General features: G+C 43.6%; 1 protein-coding gene across 8 annotated transcripts in view; it reads left to right on the top strand.

The window, feature by feature from the left end:
• The first annotated feature begins 372 nt into the window (after positions 1–372).
• CYFIP2 (cytoplasmic FMR1 interacting protein 2) overlaps positions 373–21079 on the top strand; it is a 145191-nt gene continuing 124484 nt past the window's right edge. Inside the window, exons 1-2 of one of the 8 annotated variants that reach the window (XM_023218793.2) lie at positions 373–501; positions 19690–19829. In XM_023218793.2, the coding sequence (XP_023074561.1) occupies positions 19713–19829 (117 nt within the window). In that variant the 5' untranslated portion in view covers positions 373–501; positions 19690–19712. Of the gene's footprint in view, positions 890–3611; positions 3871–6514; positions 6629–19689; positions 19830–21079 lie in introns of those variants that run through there. The other 7 variants (XM_023218798.2, XM_023218797.2, XM_023218794.2 and 4 more) reach the window with 7 other exon arrangements.

Genomic DNA, 21079 nt, shown 5'->3' with positions numbered 1-21079 from the left:
CACCAGTGCACACCCAGGTCCTGGCACCGTACATGGAACGGAATAGGTAATCAATAAAGATTGGGTTGATAAATGAGCACTCGGAAATCATGTGGGGCCAATGAGATCCGAATGCGGCCGAAGCTCTCGTTCTCGGGTTGCTGCAGGTGTGGTTCCTAGTGATGCAGGCCGTGGAAGAAGCCCTCCCTCCCTTTCCCGCCCCCAGGGCAGGGAGCCTGGGTGCTGAGCTGTCCTCCGAGCCCGAGAGGCACGTCTCGGGCGCGCCGGCGGTACAGCGGGGAGCGCCGAGAGCCCCTCGCCGCAGCCATTTCCTGCCCTTTGTGTGACAGCCGCAGCGGAGAAGGGGCGGGCGCTGGGCGGGGGCGGAGCCGCGGCAGGCGGAGCGGCGGGGCCGGGGCGGGGCCGAGCGCCGCGCAGCGGAGCCGGGCAGAGCATCCTGCGCCCCGGCGCGGGGCCCTGCGGTAGCCTCGGGCCCCTCCCCTGGACTCGCCGCAGAGCCAGGTAAGCGGCGCTCGCAGGCCTCGGGCAGGGCACTGGGACCGGGATGCTGCCGGGGACGGGGTTGAGGCCGTAAGGATGCGCGAAGGGCCGCCCCCTCTCCCGGTCCGCGGGGGCGCTTGGCGCTGCGCCGGGGCTAGCGCGAGGCCCGGCCTCAGGCCCCACGCGGCCCCTTTCCCCCTCGGGCCCACGGTGCGTCCCGCGGCACGGACCCTCTGCCCGGGAGGCGCGAGCACGTTGCGGAGTTCCGGCGCGGCGGCGGGGTAGCCCCAGCAGCAGGTGCGCGGCCTGGGCCGGAGCCGCCAGCCCGGGAGGAGGCGGTGCTAATCTCAGGGACCGGAGACACCTGCGGTGGCCGCGAGCCCGGCGGCGGCGACATACTCGGGTCCAGGTACTGCAGAGCGCTGGCCCCTGCCTCTGCCTCCGTGGCCACCGTCATCTTCCCCAGGGCCAGCGAGAGCCTCCTGGGCCCGCCTGGCAGCCGCCTCGGGCACACAGAACGTGTGATGGGAGGGGCGAGGGGCGCAGCGGCGATGTTTGGGGGCGGAGGGCTTTGATGAGAGAGAAGCAGGTCTGACCCGCTTGGAAGCTTTCTGGCCTACACTAGCATCGCTCTGAGGCTGGCCGCGGGCAGGATGGAAGTGGGGGAAGGGGATGAGTGGGCTGACTTCTGGGGGAAAAGATTGTTTTTTCTTGAGCTCTGAGGAACCAGGAAGAAGCTTACCTGTCTGTTGTGGCGTCTGCTTTTCAAGACAACCCTACCCCTCACCCCAAGGAACAGCCCACCTATGTGCAGAAGAAGAGGAGGTGCTCTCTGCTTGGGGATGGGGGATGGTCCACAGAAGTATGGCCCTCTATACCCAGAACCCCCGGCTGGAAAGGATACTGACAGCCCCCCGGTGCCTCCCCAGCACAGGGAATCTGATTTTGACCTTTGCTTGCCTACTTTCCCCAGCACAGTGGAAACATTGACCAGCCCCAACGAGCCATCAGCTGTCCTTCTAGCCAGGCCAAGAATGGGACAAGGATCCTTTTCTGCTAGTTCCTGGGCGCCTGTGCCCTCAGCATGGGCAGGGAGACGGAGGCAGTCCTGCTGGCAGGAGGGGCAAATCAGGAGAGTGTCGGTTCCCGTGTTCCCATTTCCTGCCTCCTGTCTGTGTCCCAGTTAGGGCAGTGGGTCTCACCTTTCTCTTGGATACAGGCTGTGCCAGCAACCTGGGTCCCTGAGATCTTAGAGGGTAAAAATCAGGTCCATATCTATGGGCAGGCCTGTGAAGGCCTTGACGGTTGCTGTCTCCACCATTAGACCTTCTCTCTGTGTTCTTCCTGGTGGCCTACCACCTCCACTTCCATACAGTGCCCTGCTCTTCCCCCAGTCTCCAGTGTCAGAAATTGTTTTCAAGAAAGGAGCCAATGATTGTGTTTATCTTCAGCTAAATACAAAAGAAGTTCCCATTTGATGCAGAGCAGGTGCTTTACAAGTCATTTGACCAGAAAATAAACAGAGGATGGAGGCATTTTAATGGGAAACAAAGCTTTAATGGAAAACACTGTAGAAATATTTGCTATCGCTAATGGTGGAATTTCAAACGGCTGGAAGTGGAGGTGGGGAGCTGGGTAGTTCTTTTGGGAACAGGTCCCTGAAATGACAATATCTAGCAGCTGTCAGCTCTGTATTTGGCAAGGGCAGCTTTGGCCCTGCGGGCAGGAATGCTGTAAGAGTGTGTGTGCATGCGTGTGCATGAGTGCATGTTTGTTTAACTGGTCAGGGGTTACTGTCACCGGAAGGCATTTTTTGAGCACCCAGTGTCCACCTTCAGGATGAGAAACTTGTGTACACAGGGTTCCTCATTGGCATTGGCTACCCTTTGCCAAGGCAATCATTAGACCTCAAGAAGAGAGTGTTGTTTGCTTACAAAGTCAGTGCCTCTAGATAGTTCTGCACACTGAGCCTCTGGCTGGGGGCATTAGTTCTCTGCTCACTAAGCTTCTTTATTATATTTCCTGGCCAGTTCTGACCGGTTCTGTAGGCACCCAAGGCTGCCTTGTTCAGTCCCTGCTGAAAAATGAAAAAGGAAAAACTTGCTTTAGGCATTAGGCCAAGAGTCGAATGTATAACCCAATGGGGTTGGAGAATTTTACTCAAATCAGATGCTGGCCCAGAGAAGGAAGTAGACATGAATTCAAAAACTGGTAAAAGGCCCTGGGAGAACTCTGCATGTCCCCTCTGATAAATCATGTCCTCTCTGATGTTCAGTGGGCCTCTGCTGCTGTCATTGACCAGAAAACTGAATGAGATGAATAGGCAACAAGCTAATTAACGGAAAAGCGCTCCTGGAAAACAGTACGGGCCCCAGTCCCTACGTTTAAGGATTGGACTACACTCTCAACGCGGCTTCTTTGGACCTCTGTTGGCCCCAGGGGTCCACCAAGAGTGTCACAAAATGGCCTTTTGTAGCCTTCATGTGGCCACCATAACAATGAGTGTATTTCTTTACTGGCAAGTATTAATTATTCACTTGTAATTGACGAAGCCAGACATCAGTCACCTCACTGGAGTCTTTATGAAAGGCCTTTGGTCGTGTCATTCTGAGGAGCAAAGCCATGCCTAGGGTCCAGGGGATGGCCCCTGCATCAGTAGTGAGATGGTGGGAGAAGGGGGGCAGGCTGCTGCCTTCTAGGCAGTGAATGGGGGCGGGGGAGGAACTAGAATATCTTTGGATGCTCTTACTACCCGAGGGGTGCATGAAAGTGCCGAGCAGAATGCTTAGCACATAGTAAGTACTAGCATATTTATATATTTATTGTTATAATGTATTCATTACATAATCATGAAGAATTTGGCTCATGTATGGAATCAACCCTTGGCTGTTACCAGCCCCTCTCCCTCCAGAGCTTTCCTGAATTTTGCTTTTTTGAGGGAAGTTGGTCTCTGTGACCAGTAAACCCAGCCCCAAGTTTACCTGCCAAAGGAAGGGAAAGTTAAGAGTGGTAAGGCATGAACTGAAAGGCTTCAGGTGGGAAGTGCTCTTAAGTAGCACAGGAGAGGTGGGTGGAACTTGAGTAGGCAGGGAGAAGTGGGAGGGAACACGGCAAGCAGAAGCCCAGGGCCGTTCTCACATTTCAACACATAGAGTTAAGGAAGGGCCTCTTCCTCTGTGAGAATTTCGCATTTTGCAACCACCCAAAAATGTTGAGGGCATGCTTTGCTTCCAGGACAGACAGAGCAGCACAGTGAGCATGGGACACAGGATCCCTAAGTTGCTGTGTGCCCTTAAACCAGCCGCTACCTCTCTGACATTCAAAATTGAGCAATGGAAGGCAGCCTGCCCAACTGTTACCTGCCTGTCATTATGGAAGCCTGTGGATGAGGTAATGTCTATAAATCCCAGTCTGAGAAACAAAGACCATGGAAATAGAGAAGGAGCCTCCTGAATGTGTGACTCTTTTGGGTAAATGCCCTCCATTCCTTAAGAAACAATTTATTACTTATATATTGTGTGTCACTTTAAGAAGACAGATCTGTGGCCTCTCTGTACTGTTGAGCCAATGGGAAGCTTAAAGGCATTTTGTGATTCACAGATTCTGTCAAGGCCCCTGGATAGCCTTGTCTGTACAAAGACACTTCAGAATTCAGTCAGTGGGTGTGGGACGCCTCCCAGGATGCAAAGAGCTTAGATACTGGCTTTCTAGCCATGGCCATTATACTAAGGGCTGTGTGTGATGTACCTCAAAAAAATGGCCATTTAAGCCATACTTGGGCCCTGGCAACAGAGGGTGCAAATTCTTGAAAGAAATTGTTTTGAGAAGGCAGAGCTTGAGTTCAGGCAGAATTTCTTGCAGGATCATTCTGGCTGTGTGGCATTTTGATAGACTTTGGGCAACTCAGATACAGGCAGTGAGAGAGGAAAGTAAATAGGACTTTCTGGTGAGATGCCTGAGAAAGGACCCAGTGATGACTTCATCAGTAGGCCTTTTGATTCTGTTTGCGTCATTATTTGGTCACTATAGAGCAATGGTTCTCAGGCTTTAATCTCTAGGTGAAACAGAGGTGTGTTTAGTCTGTCCATGTTCTATAGTCTCTGTTTTCTAAGTAAGGCAGAAGGTGAGGTCCTCTGCAGGAAATCAAGGTGATGGACTGGTTAGGAAACTTCAGGAGACTTCAGAGTTTGGAACAGTTGCCTCTGTGGGTGGAATAAGAAATCAACTGGGGAAGAATGAGAGAATTGTCTAACTTCACTGAAGGCCTGGCTGAGATCAAAGGGAATTTGCAGGGCTGACCCTCAGAGAAGGCATGCAATAACTCTTAAGGAATATCTGAGAACTATTTTTGATTTGTGCTTTTAAAATATGATGCTTTAAGATTTGTTTTGGCAATATATGAATGACAAGATAAGAATTCAGAACTAGAGGTCAGCCCCCTATCTCCAAGTCTGTTATTCTTCCATCTGGGAAAGAGAAATGAGGACCTGCTTCTTAGGGTTTGAAGTGGAAGCTGTACGATAGAAGGATTCTCTAAAGAACTCTCCTCAGATTCTTATATTGATAAGGCAGACTTGAATATGGGACCTCAGAGAAGTGTGATATTTTAACTTTGTTAATTTTTTTAAACCAGAAGTTAAGAATTTTGGTCATTGGCTCATGCATTCAACAAATCATTCATGAATTATTAATTAAGCAAGTAATTCCTGGTGTGTGCCTATCTCTGTGCTGGTTGCTGTGAGTCAAACTCAGACAAGGTGACTATCCTTGGCATTCTTAGCAATCCAAAGAATTAATGAAGTATAAAGCAGTTTGTAGTGCAGTTAAAAACTGTGAACTCTAGACTGTGAGTGCTAGTGGAGTGAGAGAAGTGAAGGTCATTATGGGGCTTGGCTGGTCAGACCTTTGTGGAAAAGGCATGTCTTGACTTGGGCCTTAATAGATTGGTAGGATTTAAGAAGGAAAGAAGACAGTCCATAAGGCAGTGGAGACAGTTTGAGCAAAGGCACAAAGGAAGACTATCCTTGGACAGGTTTATGATGCCCTGTATATCTTGGCCACAGAGAATGGTCTGCATGATCCTTAACATGTGTCTTTAAGGAAGCTCTTTGGATGGAATGTCTAGACTGTAGTCATGGTCATTTGCTTTAGAGTTGGAAGGCCCCTGAGAGAGGCCCAAATCCAGTGATTCTTAACTTGTTGCTGCTGTTGTTATTTTAGTACACAAAATGGACAATATTGACATGCTCCCCCCACAGCCAACCCCCCAACTCTGCTCCAGTCCTGCCACTCAAGGGAAGAGATGAACATGCAAGCAATAATATCACACAGACACCTTGAACCCTTGCCTTACATACGGTAAAATGTACCTTGTTTGCAAACCTCAGTGCTTAAGGTATTATTAGCACAAGTTACCTGCAATAACCTTCACAAGGCAGGACATCATGGTTGAGAGAGAACCAAGGCTAACCTCTATATTTTACAGACAGAGAAATTTGCCCTTTTAGAGTGAGTGAAAATGTGATTTGGGGACCTTTGTCTTCATATTGAGCCATGCTCGAGTTGCAGTTTCGTGTCGATGAAGCTGAGTTCCACGTGCTCTGATCTGGTGGCCAGACCTGAAGTCCTGCTCTTTGTTTCCGTAGCAGATGCATGGCTTCCCTTTGTGAGTTTTAGCAGGTGCATCTGAGAGGCAGCTCCTCTCCCCACATAGGCATCATGTTGGTGTTCCTCATATGACAGCCCCAGGGCCCCAGCAGGAGCAAATCAGCAAGCCACCTTGGTGGCATGACTTCCCCTCCTGAGAGCGTGAGACCGTTCCCCTGAGCCGCTGGTAGCTGCCTGGTTTGGTGTCACCAGAAAGGCCGCCTCAACCCTAACAACACAGGAAGCAGCTGGGCAAAATGGCAAATGAAGTGGCAAGTCCTTTAGCCCCCGCCAAGATCTTTTTCTCTGTCTACTCATAAACAACGAGGAAAATAGACCTCCAGAGGCCCAAGTAGAGGCTGACTTGACTTCTTTGCTCTGACTGCAGGTCCCCTGTGTGGAGAGAAGCTGTAGGTGGTGGAGCCTCTGGTCCCAGAAGACAGGCAGCAAGGGACTGAAACAGCAAAGACCGCCTTGCCAGTCAGTGCTGGGTACCAGCCAGGTGTCTGAACTGCTAGCAGGGAGACTTTGGGTGGTTGTCTTCTAAAGCAAATTATTAAATTTTGATCAAAACAATACATACACATGTTTTTAAAAATCAAATAGTATTGAAAGCCTTATAATGAAAAACAACCATCCAGCAGCCACCCTCCCCTAGAAGCTGCCGCTTTTAACTCACTGTTTCTTCTAGTAGCTGCCTCCTGATCTCTAAATGATATGTGCTTACACTGCTATTTCTTGATTTATCTATTTTGCACGTTGTCTGTTTACTTCCTGCTGTGATGGATGGAGATTTTGCTTTCTTACACCATCTCCCTCCCTCCCCTGCCCCCGTCTCTCAAGATAGGAAGAGCTCTATTTTAACCTAAATCGGGTTTAAAGTGTCTACATTAATAAGATATGTAAATGATGATCACAGAGAACCAGTAATGTCCTTTCATTGTATTTCCTTTCTTGGAGGGCTTTTCGTTTTGCTGCGGAATTTTTGTTGCAATACTTGTCTTTTTCTTTTATTTATCTATTTATTTATTTTGAGATGGAATTTCACTCTTGTTCCCCAAGCTGGAGTGAAATGGTGCGATCTCAGCTCACTGTAACCTCTGCCTCCCAGGTTCAAGCGATTCTCCTGCCTCAGCCTCCCGAGTAGCTGGGATTACAGGCATGTGCTATGACACCTGGCTAATTTTTTGTTTTGTTTTGTTTTGTTTTGTTTCGTTTTTGAGACAGACTCTTGCTCTGTCGCCCAGGCTGGAGTGCAATGGCGCGATCTCAGCTCACTGCAAGCTCCGCCTCCCGGACACCTGGCTAATTTTTTAATTTTAGTGGAGATGGGGTTTCACCATGTTAGTCAGGCTAGTGTCGAACTCCTGACCTCAGGTGATCCACCTGCCTCTGCCTCCCAAAGTGCTGGGATTACAGGCGCGAGCCACCATGCCTGGCCCTCTCCTTTTCTTTTAAAGCTCTGTGTCATATGAGTTATTCTATTGCCTTCCCTTGTCTTCTCAGGAAGTGCAATGTTAACCCCAGCTCCACCCCTAATTAGCCCAGTGACCTTGCACAAGTCCCTTCTCTTTTCTAAGCCTCGGTTTCCTCATCAGTAGAAAGAGAGCTAGACTCCCTTCTTGTTCTCATTCTAAACCTCAGAACCTATCACTCCACCCACCTCACAGGTAGTAACATTATTACTCCTCAGATATTATCTGAGGAGTCTTTACTCCCGGGGGCGGGGGGCAGCCTCAGGACCTGACAGATGGCAGAAAAAGCAAAACAGGCAGGGGCAGGGGGAGGGAACAAGCAAGCTAGCTGGGCCTGCCCTGTGTGGTCTAGTTCACCCCTGCAATTTAGGGGGCTGCTCTGTGGGGTCGTATGGTCGTATCTATTGCTCTTTTCCTCCTCTGCTGTCCCCATTGGTTTTTGCTCTCCACAGCCTCTGCTTGTAGGAGCAGCGTTACAGTCCCCAAACTCCCCAAGCTCCTACTCCAACCCCAGCTGTCTTCGTACCCCTTCTGCTTATGTTACACCCAAAGTTTCCCAAAAGGTAGTTATAAAAATACTAACTTTTGGTAGCAGCTTTCTTGAAATATAGTTTGCATACTGTACAATTCACTCATTTAAAAGATACAGTTCAGGGCAGGCATGGTGGCTCATGCCTGTAACCCCAGCACTTTGAGAAGTCGAGGCGAGTGGATCACCTGAGGTCAGGAGTTTGAGACCAGCCTGGCCAACATGGCAAAACCCTGTCTCTACTAAAAATACAAAAATTAGCTGGGCATGGTGGCGGGTGCCTGTTTTTCCAGCTACTCAGGAGGCTGAGGGAGGAGAATCATTTGAACCCGGGAGGTAGAGGTTGCAGTGAGTGAGATTGCACCATTGCATTCCAGCCTAGGGAACAAGAGCAAAACTCTGTCTTAAAAAAAAAAAAAAAAAAAAAAAACCAGTTCAGTGGTTTGTAATATATCCACAAATTTGTACAACCCATAATTGTAGTCAGTTTTAGAGCATTTTAGCGCCCAAGAAAGAAACCTCATGGCCTTTAGCAGCACCACCTATTTCACCCAATCCCACCCCTAGGCAACCACTAGTCTACTGTAAGTCTCCATAGATTTGCCTGTTCTGGGCATGTTTAATAAATGCAACCATAGAATACAGAGTCTTTAATGACTGGCTTCTTTCACTTAGCATAATATTGTCAAAGTTCATTCATGTTGTATCAATATCAGTACCTAATTCCTTTTTATGGCTGAAAAATATTCCATATGGCTGTACCATATTTTATTTGTCAGTTGATGCATATTTTAGTTCTGCTTTTTAGCTGTTACAAATAATGGTGCCGTGAACATCCATGTACAAGTTTTTGTGTGGACATGTATTTCCATTTCACTTGGGGTTATACCTAGGAGTAGAATTGCTGGGTCAAATGGTAACTCTGCATTTAAAAATTTGAGGAAATACCAATCGATTTTCCAAAGGTGCAGCACCATCTTGCATTCCCACTAGCAACGGTGTTCCCAGTTTCTCCACATCCTTGCCAACACTTGTTATTGTCTGTCCTTTTGCTTATAGCCATCCTAGTGGGTGTGAAGTTGTATCAATTTGCATTTCCGTAATAACTAAGGACATTAATCTTTCTGTGTGCTTATTGGCTATGTGTATATCTTTGGAGAAAAATCTGTTTCTTGCCTATTTTTAAAATCAGGTTGTCTTTATTAATGAGTTTTAAGAATTCATTTTTAAATTTATTTTTATTAGAAAAAATTTTTTTGTAGAAACAAGGTATCGCTCTGTTGCCCAGGCTGGTCTTGAACTCCTGGCTTAAGTGATTCTCCCATCAGCCTCCCAAAGTACTAGGATTACAGGCATGAGCCACTGTGCCCAGCCAAGAATTATTTACATATTTTATATATTTAGCAAATACATGATTTGCAAATATTTTCTTCTATTCTGTGGATGGACTTTCTTGATGGTGTCCTTTGAAGCACAAATTTTTTTATTTAGATGTTTAGTTTATTTTTTATTTTGTTGCTTGTGTTTTTGTTATTACATAATTCAAGGTCACAAAGATGTACTCTTATGAGTTTTATAGTTTTAGCTCTTACATAGATCTTTGAATGAATTTATTATATATTACATTATTTATACCTCACACCATAAAACAAATTTTGCATGTGAGTATCCTGTTGTCCCAGAATCATTTGTTGAAAAGAATATTCTTTCTACATCTCTTGTCAATTGACCATAAATGTGAGGGTTTATTTCTGGATTCTCAGTTCAGTTCCATTAATTTATCATTGTTCACTGTCTGTCTTCATGGTAACACCACACAATTTTGATTACTGTAACTTTCAGTATGTTTTGAAATCAGGAAGTGTGAGTCTTCCAATTTTGTTCGGTTCCCCCCACCCGCAAGATTGTCTTGGTTGTCTTGAGTGAGTCCCTTGAATTTCCATATGAATTTTAGGATCAGCTTGTCAATTTCTGCAAAGAAGCCAGCTGAGATTTTGATAGAGATTATGTTGAATCTGTAGATTAGTTTGGGTAGTATTGCCGTGTTAACAATATTAAGTCTTGCAGCTTATGTACATGGGATATCTTTTTATTTATTTAGGTCTTCTTTAATTTTTTTCAACAGGTTTCATTGCTTTCAGAGTGTATGTTTTGCACTTATTTTGTTAAGTTTATTCCTAAGTGTTGTATTATTTTTGATGCTACTATAAATAGAATTGTTTTCTCAATTTTCTTTTCATATTGTGCATTGCTAGTATATAGAGATACAACTGATTTTTGTATGCTGATATTCTACAAACGTGCTGAACTTGTTTATGACTTTAATAGTTTTTAGTGGATTTTTCATGGATTTTCTATATGCAAGACTATGTTATCTGCAAATAGGAATAGTTTTACTTTTTCATTTCTAATCTAGATGTCTTTTATTTAATTTTCTTGCCTAATTACCTTGGCTAGAACTGCCAGTACAATGTTGAATAGAAGTGCTAAGAGCAGGCTTATTTGTCTTGTTCTTGATCTTAGTGGGAAAGCATTAAGTCTGATATTAGCTAAGAGTTTTTTGTAGCCACTTATAGTCAAGTTGAGGATATTCTCTAATCCTAGTTTTTTGAGTGTTTTTATCATGAAGGTGTTGAGATTTTGTCTAATGCTTTTTCTGTGTGTATTGAGATGATATGGTTTCTGACCTTTATTGGTATAGCTTATTACATTAATTGATATTCTGATGTTAATGTTAACCTGATCTTAACATTCCTGGGATAAATCTCACTTGTTCATGGTGCATAATCTTTTCTGTATGTTTCTAGATTCAGTTTTGTTGAGGCACTAACTTTTATCGAGCAATTTCTACCAGCCAAGCCATTTACATGGATTAACTCATTTAGTTTTCAAAGCCTGTGAGATAGAAACTATCATTATCCCTTATACCAAAATGAGGAGAGTGAGGCTCAGTCAGGTTATGTCACCTACTCAAGGTCACACAACTAGGTATTGGCAGAGGTAAGATTCTAACTCAAGCTATCCAGTTCACCTCCACACTAAAATTCTTCTCGTGTGGGTATCAGTGGTGGACATGAAATGATTTTCAGATAATACCCAGACCTGTGTTTATGTTCATTACTGTGTTTTTTATGGCTCCTCTGTGTTTATGGCATATAATATTGGTTTTCTCTCTGTGGTTGTGATATAAAGCTTCCTTCTAAAATAAAAACTGGCAAAAAAAACAGAATCTCTAGAAAAAAATATTAAGAATTATCCTGGCAATTTATGGATATGATTATGTATTATATGCTGATTTAAATTAGCTGTTTTGTTTTTGTTTTTGAGACAGAGTCTCACTCTGTCACCCAGATATAGCAGTGGCTCCATCTCAGCTCACTACAACCTCTACCTCCCGGGATCAAGCAATGCTCCTGCCTCAGCCTCCCGAGTAGCTGGGACTACAGGTGCGCACCACTGTGCCCAGCTAATTTTTGGCTTTTTATTAGAGATGGGGTTTCACCATGTTGGCCAGGCTGGTCTCAAACTCCTGACCTCAGGAGATCTGCCCATCTTGGCCTCCCAAAGTGCTGGGATTACAGGCGTGAGCCACCGAGTCCAGCCTTATCTGTGTAGCCACCGAGTCCGGTCTTATCTGTGTTATTAATAGTGAAGGAGAAATAATGGAAAAACTGGAAGTAAGGACATGGCCAACTTCAGGTCGTCTCCTGTCTCCTGTCTCCTGTGTTGTCAGGAGACTGAGGTGTGTGCATGAATTCTTTCATTCAGTACTTCCCCAGTGCCTAATCTGTTGGCGGCACTCTGCTAAGGTCTCTGCATTTTCAGTGATAGGTAAGAAAATGGTCCCTGACCTTGAGGAGCTTTCACATGCATGGTTCTATTCCAGAAAGGGCATGTTATGTTTTATTTCATGGGCAAACTCAGATTGATTGCTGGTGGCTTCCTGGAGCTCAGTATTTCATGAGGATTCTGAAGCTGTCTGTGGACTTAGTGGAAAATAGAGTCATTACCAATTAACAATGTCTGCCCTGGCATGGGAGGAAGAAGTGGCAGTATTTGGGTTTTATTCTGAGGCCAGGAAAACATCATAGAGTGCACTTACACAAACCTGGATGGCATAGCCCACTACACACCTACGCTATATGGTATAGCCTGTTGCTCCTGGGCTGCAAACCTGTACAGCATGTTCTTGTGCTGAATACTGTAGACACTTGCAACACAATGGGAAGTATTTGTGTACCTAAACATAGAAAAGGCACAGTAAAAATATGATATCATAATCTTACTGTAACACCATCGTATATATGATCCTCTGTTGACTGAAACATCATTATGAGGCAAATGACTGTAAATTTTTTTAATAGGAACAATCTAAATCTCCCTTTTATTTTTATATTTATATATTTTCTTTGTACTAATATATGTATACACATGTGTGTATATATATATGTGTGTGTGTGTGCAGTATGTTTGTGTGTGTGTATATATACTTATATAGCCTCTGGCTGGAAAGCCATATAGACATGGAAAATATTTCCTGGCCTCTTGATGTTCATGAAACACAAAGGTGACAGTTACCTAATCTTTAGCTTGGCAGAGTTGTGTTCTTCTTGAGGAAGTAAAAAGCAGCCAAACTGGGAAAAAAATGTGCTTAGCACGTTTCAAAAAGGTACAAAACCAGGTGTGGTCTAGAAGAAAAGGGGTAGAACTGGAAGTCAAGATATCCTGTTTCTACGCTACCTCTGCCACTAGCTGACCATGTGACCTTGAATAAAAGTGTTTACTTCTGCATAACACAGTGTCCTCAGAAACACAGCAAAAATTACACCTGCTGAATTGAATTTGCAGGATAGTTGTGATTGAGAAAATCAATATGAAGAACCTATGGAACTGAGATATTAGTGTGATAATAATAATACTTTCCCTTTTTTTGGTAGGAGAATTGTTTCAGTATTTAATTCATCTTCTCTGTTGAAAACAGGCCACAGACTAGCTAATATTGAATAAAAGTATGGGAGGCCATTGTTTAAGACTACGCTCCTGTACTAGGTCCTTAAAAACCAGACCAAACCAAAGTGGAGTCGCTCATGCTAAATGCCACTCTCCACCTAAGTCAGCATAATAAGCAAATCCCCTCTGCCTTAACCCTTACAAAAAAGTAACCTGAAGTAACTTGATGTTAACTAATCATTTATTTTTCTATTGTTGTGTTTCCTTTTTCCCACATTACAAAACCCACTGTTTTGCTATTGCCTAGTGGGAGCTTTCATTCTATTGTATAGAAAGGAGGTGCTTCAATTCATAAATCACAAATTAAGGGCAATTAATTCTATACATTTATTGTAATTTTGTCTTTTGACACGTCTTTGCTGGCTACTGTGTTAAGTATTCTACATGCTGTAGTTATATAATCAAAATAAACATTGAGGACAGGCACTATTATAAATTGTCACCCTTACAAGGTAAGGAAACTGAGGCTCAGAGAGGTTAAGGAACATGCTATTGGTTATATAGCTTGTAAGTGGCAGATGACAGATTCAAACCCAGAACTCAAGCTTACCCACTACACTAGCCTAATATTTCACTTCAGTAAAATGTCTTAATAGTTCATTTCTTTCCAGAAAATCAAACAGGTAATGACAATGCAAGTATTTTGCTTATAAAGAAGCAGGGTTTAAGCTATGAATGTCAGAACCTGCATTTCCAAAGCCATGTTCTCCTGGCAGCCATCCTGCATTTATGGGACCCATCCCCCTCTTGCTTGGGGTCTGTCAGTCATTTCTGCATGAGGGGGCACCTAAAGCTCCCCTTCTCAGAAGCAAATTGCTTGTGAGCCCAATGTTAGTACTGCTTTTGGTGAAACCAGGCCACTGAGTTTGTTATGAAGACACTGCATTTAAATCGGTCATGAATACCCCCCACTGAGAAGTTGCAGCTGTGTTTGGTAAATGATACTCGCAGAACACTGTTAACTTTTAAATATCTTATTAATTTATTTTCCAAAATGATGAAATGGTCACATGTTCATAGACTGAACATAAAGAACCATTCTCACTTGGAAGATTGCAAAACAGGCAGGACACTTGAGCCGAAAAGAAGTTCGTTCTTATTTTCATTTATATCTCTGTTCAAATTTCCAGAATATTTTTCCTTTCCGATTGATGTGGATTTGGCAATGCCTACCAGCACTTGAGCCAAAAATGTCGATTTCCTCCTCCCTTAGGCACTGAATGATCTACCAAAGCTCATAGAAATCCACTATAGAAGTTATATTTGCCAGGGGAGAAGAAAGGTAGCATTAACATAAACAGACTCCTAATTTATTAGCTTTGTAGGTTGTTCACTTATTGATTCTCTTCAAGGGATGTTCAGGGGTACTATTAGGCTGCAGAGGAAAACTTAATGGCTATTCTGGTAAATTAGTTTTTTGTTTGTTTGTTTGTTTTTTGTTTTTTTTGAGATGAAATTTTGCCCTTGTTGCCCAGGCTGGAGTGCAATGGCATGATCTTGGCTCATTGCAACCTCTGCCTTCTGGGTTCAAGTGATTCTCCTCCTCAGCCTCCTGAGTAGCTGGGATTACAGGCACCCACCACCACGCCCAGCTAATTTTTTTTTGTATTTTTAGTAGAAACAGGATTTCTAATAAGAAAAGTTGACCGGGCTCGTCAGGCTGGTCTTGAACTGTTGGCCAACCTAGTCTCGAACTCCTGACCTCAGGTGATCCACCTACTTCAGCCTCCCAAAGTGCTGGGATTACAGGTGTGAGCCACCATGCCCATCTGTAAATGAGTAGTTTTTAAGTTTGAGAAGCCCGGAAGAAACCTAGTTATGGGAGAAAAAGGAAAGTTGGATAAGAGCTGGGAGCTTATAAACTGATCTAGGGGATTTTATGAAAAATTTGAAACGTATATAAAATTGGATGGAAAAATACAGTAATCTCTATGTATGTGTCACACACAATCCATACTTATTAACTCACTGCTGAATTTGTTTCATTTTTACTCACTCTTCCCCCATCTAGTATTATTTAGAAGCAAACCCCTGTGTCCTTTTATCCATATTTTAGTAGATATTTTGAGAAGATAAAGTTTCTTTTAAAAGTTAACCTTGATATTATCAAACCTAAATAAAATAACGTATTTCCTTCATATTATCAAATATCCAGTCAATACTAATTTTCTAATTTTCTCGTAAAGTTATAATTTTATTTGTATGGTGGTTTGTTTGAAATAGGATCCAAATAAGGTCCACACGTGATGGTATGTTCGGTCTCTTCAAAATCTATAGATTTTCCTCCCATCTCTCTTTTCTGTCTTTGCAATTTATATGTTAGAGGTCCTGAGTCATTCGTCCTGCAGAATTTGTCATAGATTGTATTTTGCTGATTACATCACTAGGGTATAGCATGTTTTTCTGCCCTCTTATATTTCCTGTGAGTTGGTATCAAAGGCCTAATTAGATTCAGGTGTTTTGTTTTGGATCCAGCATTCTTGGTGCGTTTTTCCATCATTAAGCACATAATATTTGATTGTCTTTCATTTAGGGATGTTAGCAGCTGATGATGATCAGTGCCTAGATCCATTTGTTTATAGAGGTTGGAAAACAAGGATATTGTCTTTTTTTCTTAAAAAGGAAAAAAATACTTTTATGGAAAGAAACATCCATCTCTCCTATAGTTTGGTTATCTGGTGGTATAGTTTGTTTAGGAAAGACAGGTTAAATGTTTGCTTTTATTTACCAATTCTCAGCATAATAGTTGGTTCACAGGCTCATCTAACAGTAACAAAGTAATAAAAACCAAGCTTTTATTAGATGTCTTTGTGATCCATCAGGGCTCTTCGAGCACATTGCTCAATTTTAAAATCACTTGGAGTAATAGTCCCTTTTTGTGGAGTTACTCCAATAATAAAACATATATACATTCATTTGTTTCATTTTACTTTTCGATTTGGGGGCCACTTTTTATAAATTTACATTTTATTTTATAAGTATGTAAAATGTTTTGATGTTTTCAAAGTCAAATCTACAAACTGTTTTCCCTTCTTTTCCTGTTCTCTGTAGGTAACTAATTTTTCAAAGTATATGGCTTGCCTTTCCATTGTTTGTTTTTTAAGTAGAAGATGTGTGTGTAGACATCTGCAGCCCCCACTGCTGGGTAAATGAGTGCATGCTCTCCATACCATGTCCTGGAGATCACCCATAGTAGCATGTAGAGAGGGTCCTCAATTTTCCTGCTGCTTCATATTTCCCTGTATGGTGGCGCCATAGTTTATCCGGACGTTCCTCTGTTAATGGATGTGTTAGGCCGTTCTTGCACTGCTATAAAGAGATACCTGAGGCTGGGTAATTTATAAAGAAAAGAGGTTTAATTGACTCAAGCTTCCGCAGGCTGTACAGGAAGCATGGTGCCAGCATCTACTCAGCTTCTGGGGAGGCTGCAGAAAGCTTTCAGTCATGGCAGAAGGCAGAAGGGGGAACAGTTATACCACATGGTGAAAGCAGGAGCAAGAGAGTGGGCGGTGTGGGGGAGGGGGGTGCCACACACTTTTAAATGACCAGATCTCCTGTGAACTCAGATCTCACTCATCACCAAGGGGATGGCCCAAGCCGTTCATGAGGGACCCGCCCTCATGATCCAAACGCCTCCCACCAGGCCCCACCTCCAATACTGAGGATTAGAATTCAGCATGAGATTTGGGTGAGGGCAAGTATCCTAACTATATCAATGGATGTTTGCTGTTTTCAGTTTTTGCTATCACAAGTAGTCCTGCTGTGAATGGCCTTGTGCATATATCTTTGCGTATTTTTGTCAGTGCATCTTTGGGACAGATTCCTGGAAGTGGGATAGCTGGTCAAAGGGTAACATGCTTATGGAAGTTTGTTAGATATTGCAGATTTCCTCCCACGGAAGTTGTGTCATTTTGCCATGCCTACCAACAATGTTGGGGAGAGCCTGTTTCTCCATAGTCTTGCCAACAGCATGTGTAGTCAAAGTTTTGGATTTGAGTCGATCTAATCAGTGAGAAATGGTGTATCTCCTTGTAAGTTTCATCTGGATTTTCCTTATTGAAAATGAGATAGGACACCTTTCAAATGCAGTCTTCCTGGTCCCCTGGTTGGAACCCAGGCATTTTGTTATTAAGAAGCTGTGCACGTGATTTTTTGGCACAAGCAGGGCCAAGAACCATTAATGCAGAGTGTTTGAAAACACCTAGCATAGAGGTTGGTATGAAATAAACCTCCACTCATCAAATGTAATCTCAAAATGCGAGCCTGAGTCCTTGGAGGGAAGTATGTGGTAATGAAGCTGACTTCAGACTATGGAGCTGGAGAAACCTGGGCCAGCCCTCCCTCCACCAGTTGCTAGTGCTTGATCCTGTGAAATTAAATGCGGAGGTTCTGTTTGTTCATCTATAGACTGGGAGTAATCATAGTACCTACCTTTATAGGGTGGATACAAGAATGAAATAGTTGAGTACTTCGCATAGTGTCTGACGCAGAGTGAGGGCTAAAGAAATGTTTTACTATTATTATAATTGGAATTAATGAAGAGAATTACTAGGGCTTTGGAGGTTGAAGATCGTTATGCCCAGTAAAATCATTACTCCCTCCTGTAAAATGGACTTAGTTGTGGTGTAAGAAGGAAGAGAGTCTTTTTTTTCCTTTTCTTTCGATGGATCAGTGAAGTGGTTTTGCTGTAGAACTGAATGCCACACTTAGAACTGTGGGGTAGAGAAGAGGAAGAAGCTTAGGTGTGAAGAGGACCTGAAACCACCCTAGGAGACCAGCCTTCTGCAGAGGGTAGATGGGGAAGTTACCTCTGGGCTCGGTGAGCCCTCACTGGATGCAGCATTTGCTGTTGCCATGGTACGTGATGGGAAGGTGTGTTCGAGAACTCAGTGAAATGTGAATCTGGTTAGCTGCACAGCAGCCAGTGAAGGCTCAGCCCCATTCTGCCCTCCCAACCTTGGGCCTAAGGCAGGTATTAGTCTCGGGACAGCATGACCTTGGGTATATTCTGCAGTTGTTTTAGTCCTTTGCAGCCCCTGTACCAAATTCTTGTGTTGATGGTCCTTTTTCCCCCTAATGTCAGACACCGTATTTCCTAACAAGCAAGGCAAACTCGCTGACATTCACAGGAGAAATTCCAGCTCAGGGATGTCACAACTCCCTGGGATCAAAGGTGGTCAGGAAGGGGTTCTCAGACAAGCACAGTGGCCCTTCTCTTTGTGTCCCTCTTAATCATATGTGTTTAGGGTTGGCTTTATTATTGTTATTAAAAGCTGTTTTCTAAAACTCAGCTTTTAGTGTTTTTGTTTACCTCTACTGTTATGTTTTATTTTGCTTTGTTTTTTGCTTTATGTCTACCTTTGTAACTCTCAATCCTTCTATTCTCATTTCTCTGGGCTGACTTTTGTTCTCTTAAGGTTTTTTAGTGTAACATTAACTTCATTTAGTTCCACTTTTCTTTCAGCTAAATGTGTTGAAGACATGTATTAGTGCTTTCCATCTTTCATTTCTAAATATCTTATCATTTCTATTGGAATTCCTCTTTTAGTTATGAATGACCTTGAAGTATGTTTTACACATTTTCAAAGGTATGGGATTTTATTGCTACAATTTGCATTATTGATTTCTAATTTCATTGCATTACATTTAATAAACGGTGAATGTAACTTGTAGGCTATCATTTTTGAAGAAACTTGTGGGAACTTGATTTATAACCTAAATCATGATTAGTTTTTAAGCAGTGTTTCACATATGTTTGGGGGGGAAAATGAGTATTCTGTTTGCTGGGTGCTGAGTTCTTAAAATAGGAATTAGCTCGAGTTGGGTAACTGTGCTGTTCAGATTCTCTTCAGCTTCTAATCCTGCCAAACATACTGTCAAAGCAGCTGTGCTGTGCCAGGGTCTAAGACACAGAAATGTCCATTTAGGGCTGATTTGTTTGATGTGGCTCACAAAACATACCCAGGCCAAGGAAGACAATGGCTCCTCCATCGTTGCAAGGAGGGTTGATTTGCAGGAATTGAGTTATTTTAATCCCAATTTAATTAGCCTGAAAACCTGGGCTTTGGTTTTCAGTTGATTATCTTGGCTGTCACCATCATGGATAATTGTATTGCATGGTAATTTAAGAGTGGAACTCATAAATATCCTTATGAAGAACGAAAGGTGGAGAAACTAACCATGGCCCATGTCCTCACATCCCACTTGAGGTCCCTCGCTCCTGGTGACGTGGCTGTGTGGGCATCACATAACTTCTCTGAGCCTGATTTTTCATCAATTATATGGATAGAGTGCCACCTTCCACGCTGACCACAGAGGGTGGAGGTGAGGGTCAACCAAGTACACACAAAGTACTTTGTTAGCCATAAAGAGATCCTCAGATATAAAAGATACACATTGAGAACACCTTGGGAAGAAGTGGTGAGTAGAAGTGGCCTCAATGCGTTTTAACTCTCTCTGTACTCCCTAAGGATCCTGGACATGGTGCGGTTAAGAGGAATTTTAGAGGCCCCTGAAATTCTCCACTTACCTTCTCTTCCTTCCCCTCAGTGCAGAATACAGAAACTGCAGCCATGACCACGCACGTCACCCTGGAAGATGCCCTGTCCAACGTGGACCTGCTTGAAGAGCTTCCCCTCCCTGACCAGCAGCCATGCATCGAGCCTCCGCCTTCCTCCATCATGTACCAGGTAATGGAAATGGCAGATAGCACCAGGGGGCCCAGGAATTCTGGGGATCCCCTAAGAGGGTTTGCCCTGAGGCAGAGGGAGAGGTCTGCATCTAGAAGGTGAAAGGTCGTGAGCTGATGGAGTCCTTTGTGCACTGGTGGAGCTGAGTGTAAGGAACAGATTAGCTACTAAATGTGCTGCAGGACTATTTCCCTCCCGCAGGGAAGTCTTGTTGGTCTGCTTTGACCCCCAAATACCTTCCTGGCTATTCTTGCTGCTGTACCAACCAAGGTTTTGGCAGTTCTGGCCTCATGAATTAAATATTGCAACTTAGAAACCCCAGAGCTTGCCTGGGTAATTACTTTTCCTTCATGCGTGTGAGGAGGACACTATAACACCCCATAACAGCTCATGGCTCAGGGAAGCTGGTCACAGTTGTTTGCTTTTGCCTAAGATAGCAGAGCTTGTGATAAACCACCATCAGATTGTTCCAAACTATGACCCATCAGGGCCGTGAGTCAGCTTATAGCCCCTTGTCTGGGTGTGCCAGGCCAGGTGCCATGTTAAGAAAGGATATGCTAATTTGAAAGTTTTAGCTGTGTTTGACCTTTTGATAGTTCTCAGACAGCAAAAGGAGACTAAATATAAATACATAATAAATTCTTAAATTTCTTTCAGTGCATGTATGAAACACATGCTTGAAGGTTCGGCTCATAAACTTCATTGATTCACATCTTCTAACCCAGATTAAAATTTTAATTATAGAAATATCTTTTTTATTATAAGCAATACAGAAAAGTGCACAAAAAGTATACAAAAACATATAAATTTTTTCTATAACTATGCCTATATATACCTTTTTTACCAAATATACATATATGTGTTTGTGTATATATACATATATATATATGTTATTACCAAAAGAGAACCATACTATATTTATTGCTTTATGAGTTGCCTTTTTAACTTAAAATTTATTATGGAGGCCGGGCGTGGTGGCTCAAGCCTGTAATCCCAGCACTTTGGGAGGCCGAGACGGGTGGATCACGAGGTCAGGAGATCGAGACCATCCTGGCTAATACCGTGAAACCCCGTCTCTACTAAAAAAATACAAAAAACTAGCCGGGCGAGGTGGCGGGCGCCTGTAGTCCCAGCTACTCGGGAGGCTGAGGCAGGAGAATGGCGTAAACCCGGGAGGCGGAGCTTGCAATGAGCTGAGATCCGGCCACTGCACTCCAGCCTGGGTGACAGAGTGAGACTCCGTCTCAAAA

Source organism: Piliocolobus tephrosceles, chromosome 4 (assembly GCF_002776525.5).
Source record: "Piliocolobus tephrosceles isolate RC106 chromosome 4, ASM277652v3, whole genome shotgun sequence".
NCBI classification, from domain to species: domain Eukaryota; kingdom Metazoa; phylum Chordata; class Mammalia; order Primates; family Cercopithecidae; genus Piliocolobus; species Piliocolobus tephrosceles.
The sequence above is the reverse complement of the archived record's forward strand: the minus strand, read 5'-3'. Positions and strand labels throughout refer to the sequence as shown.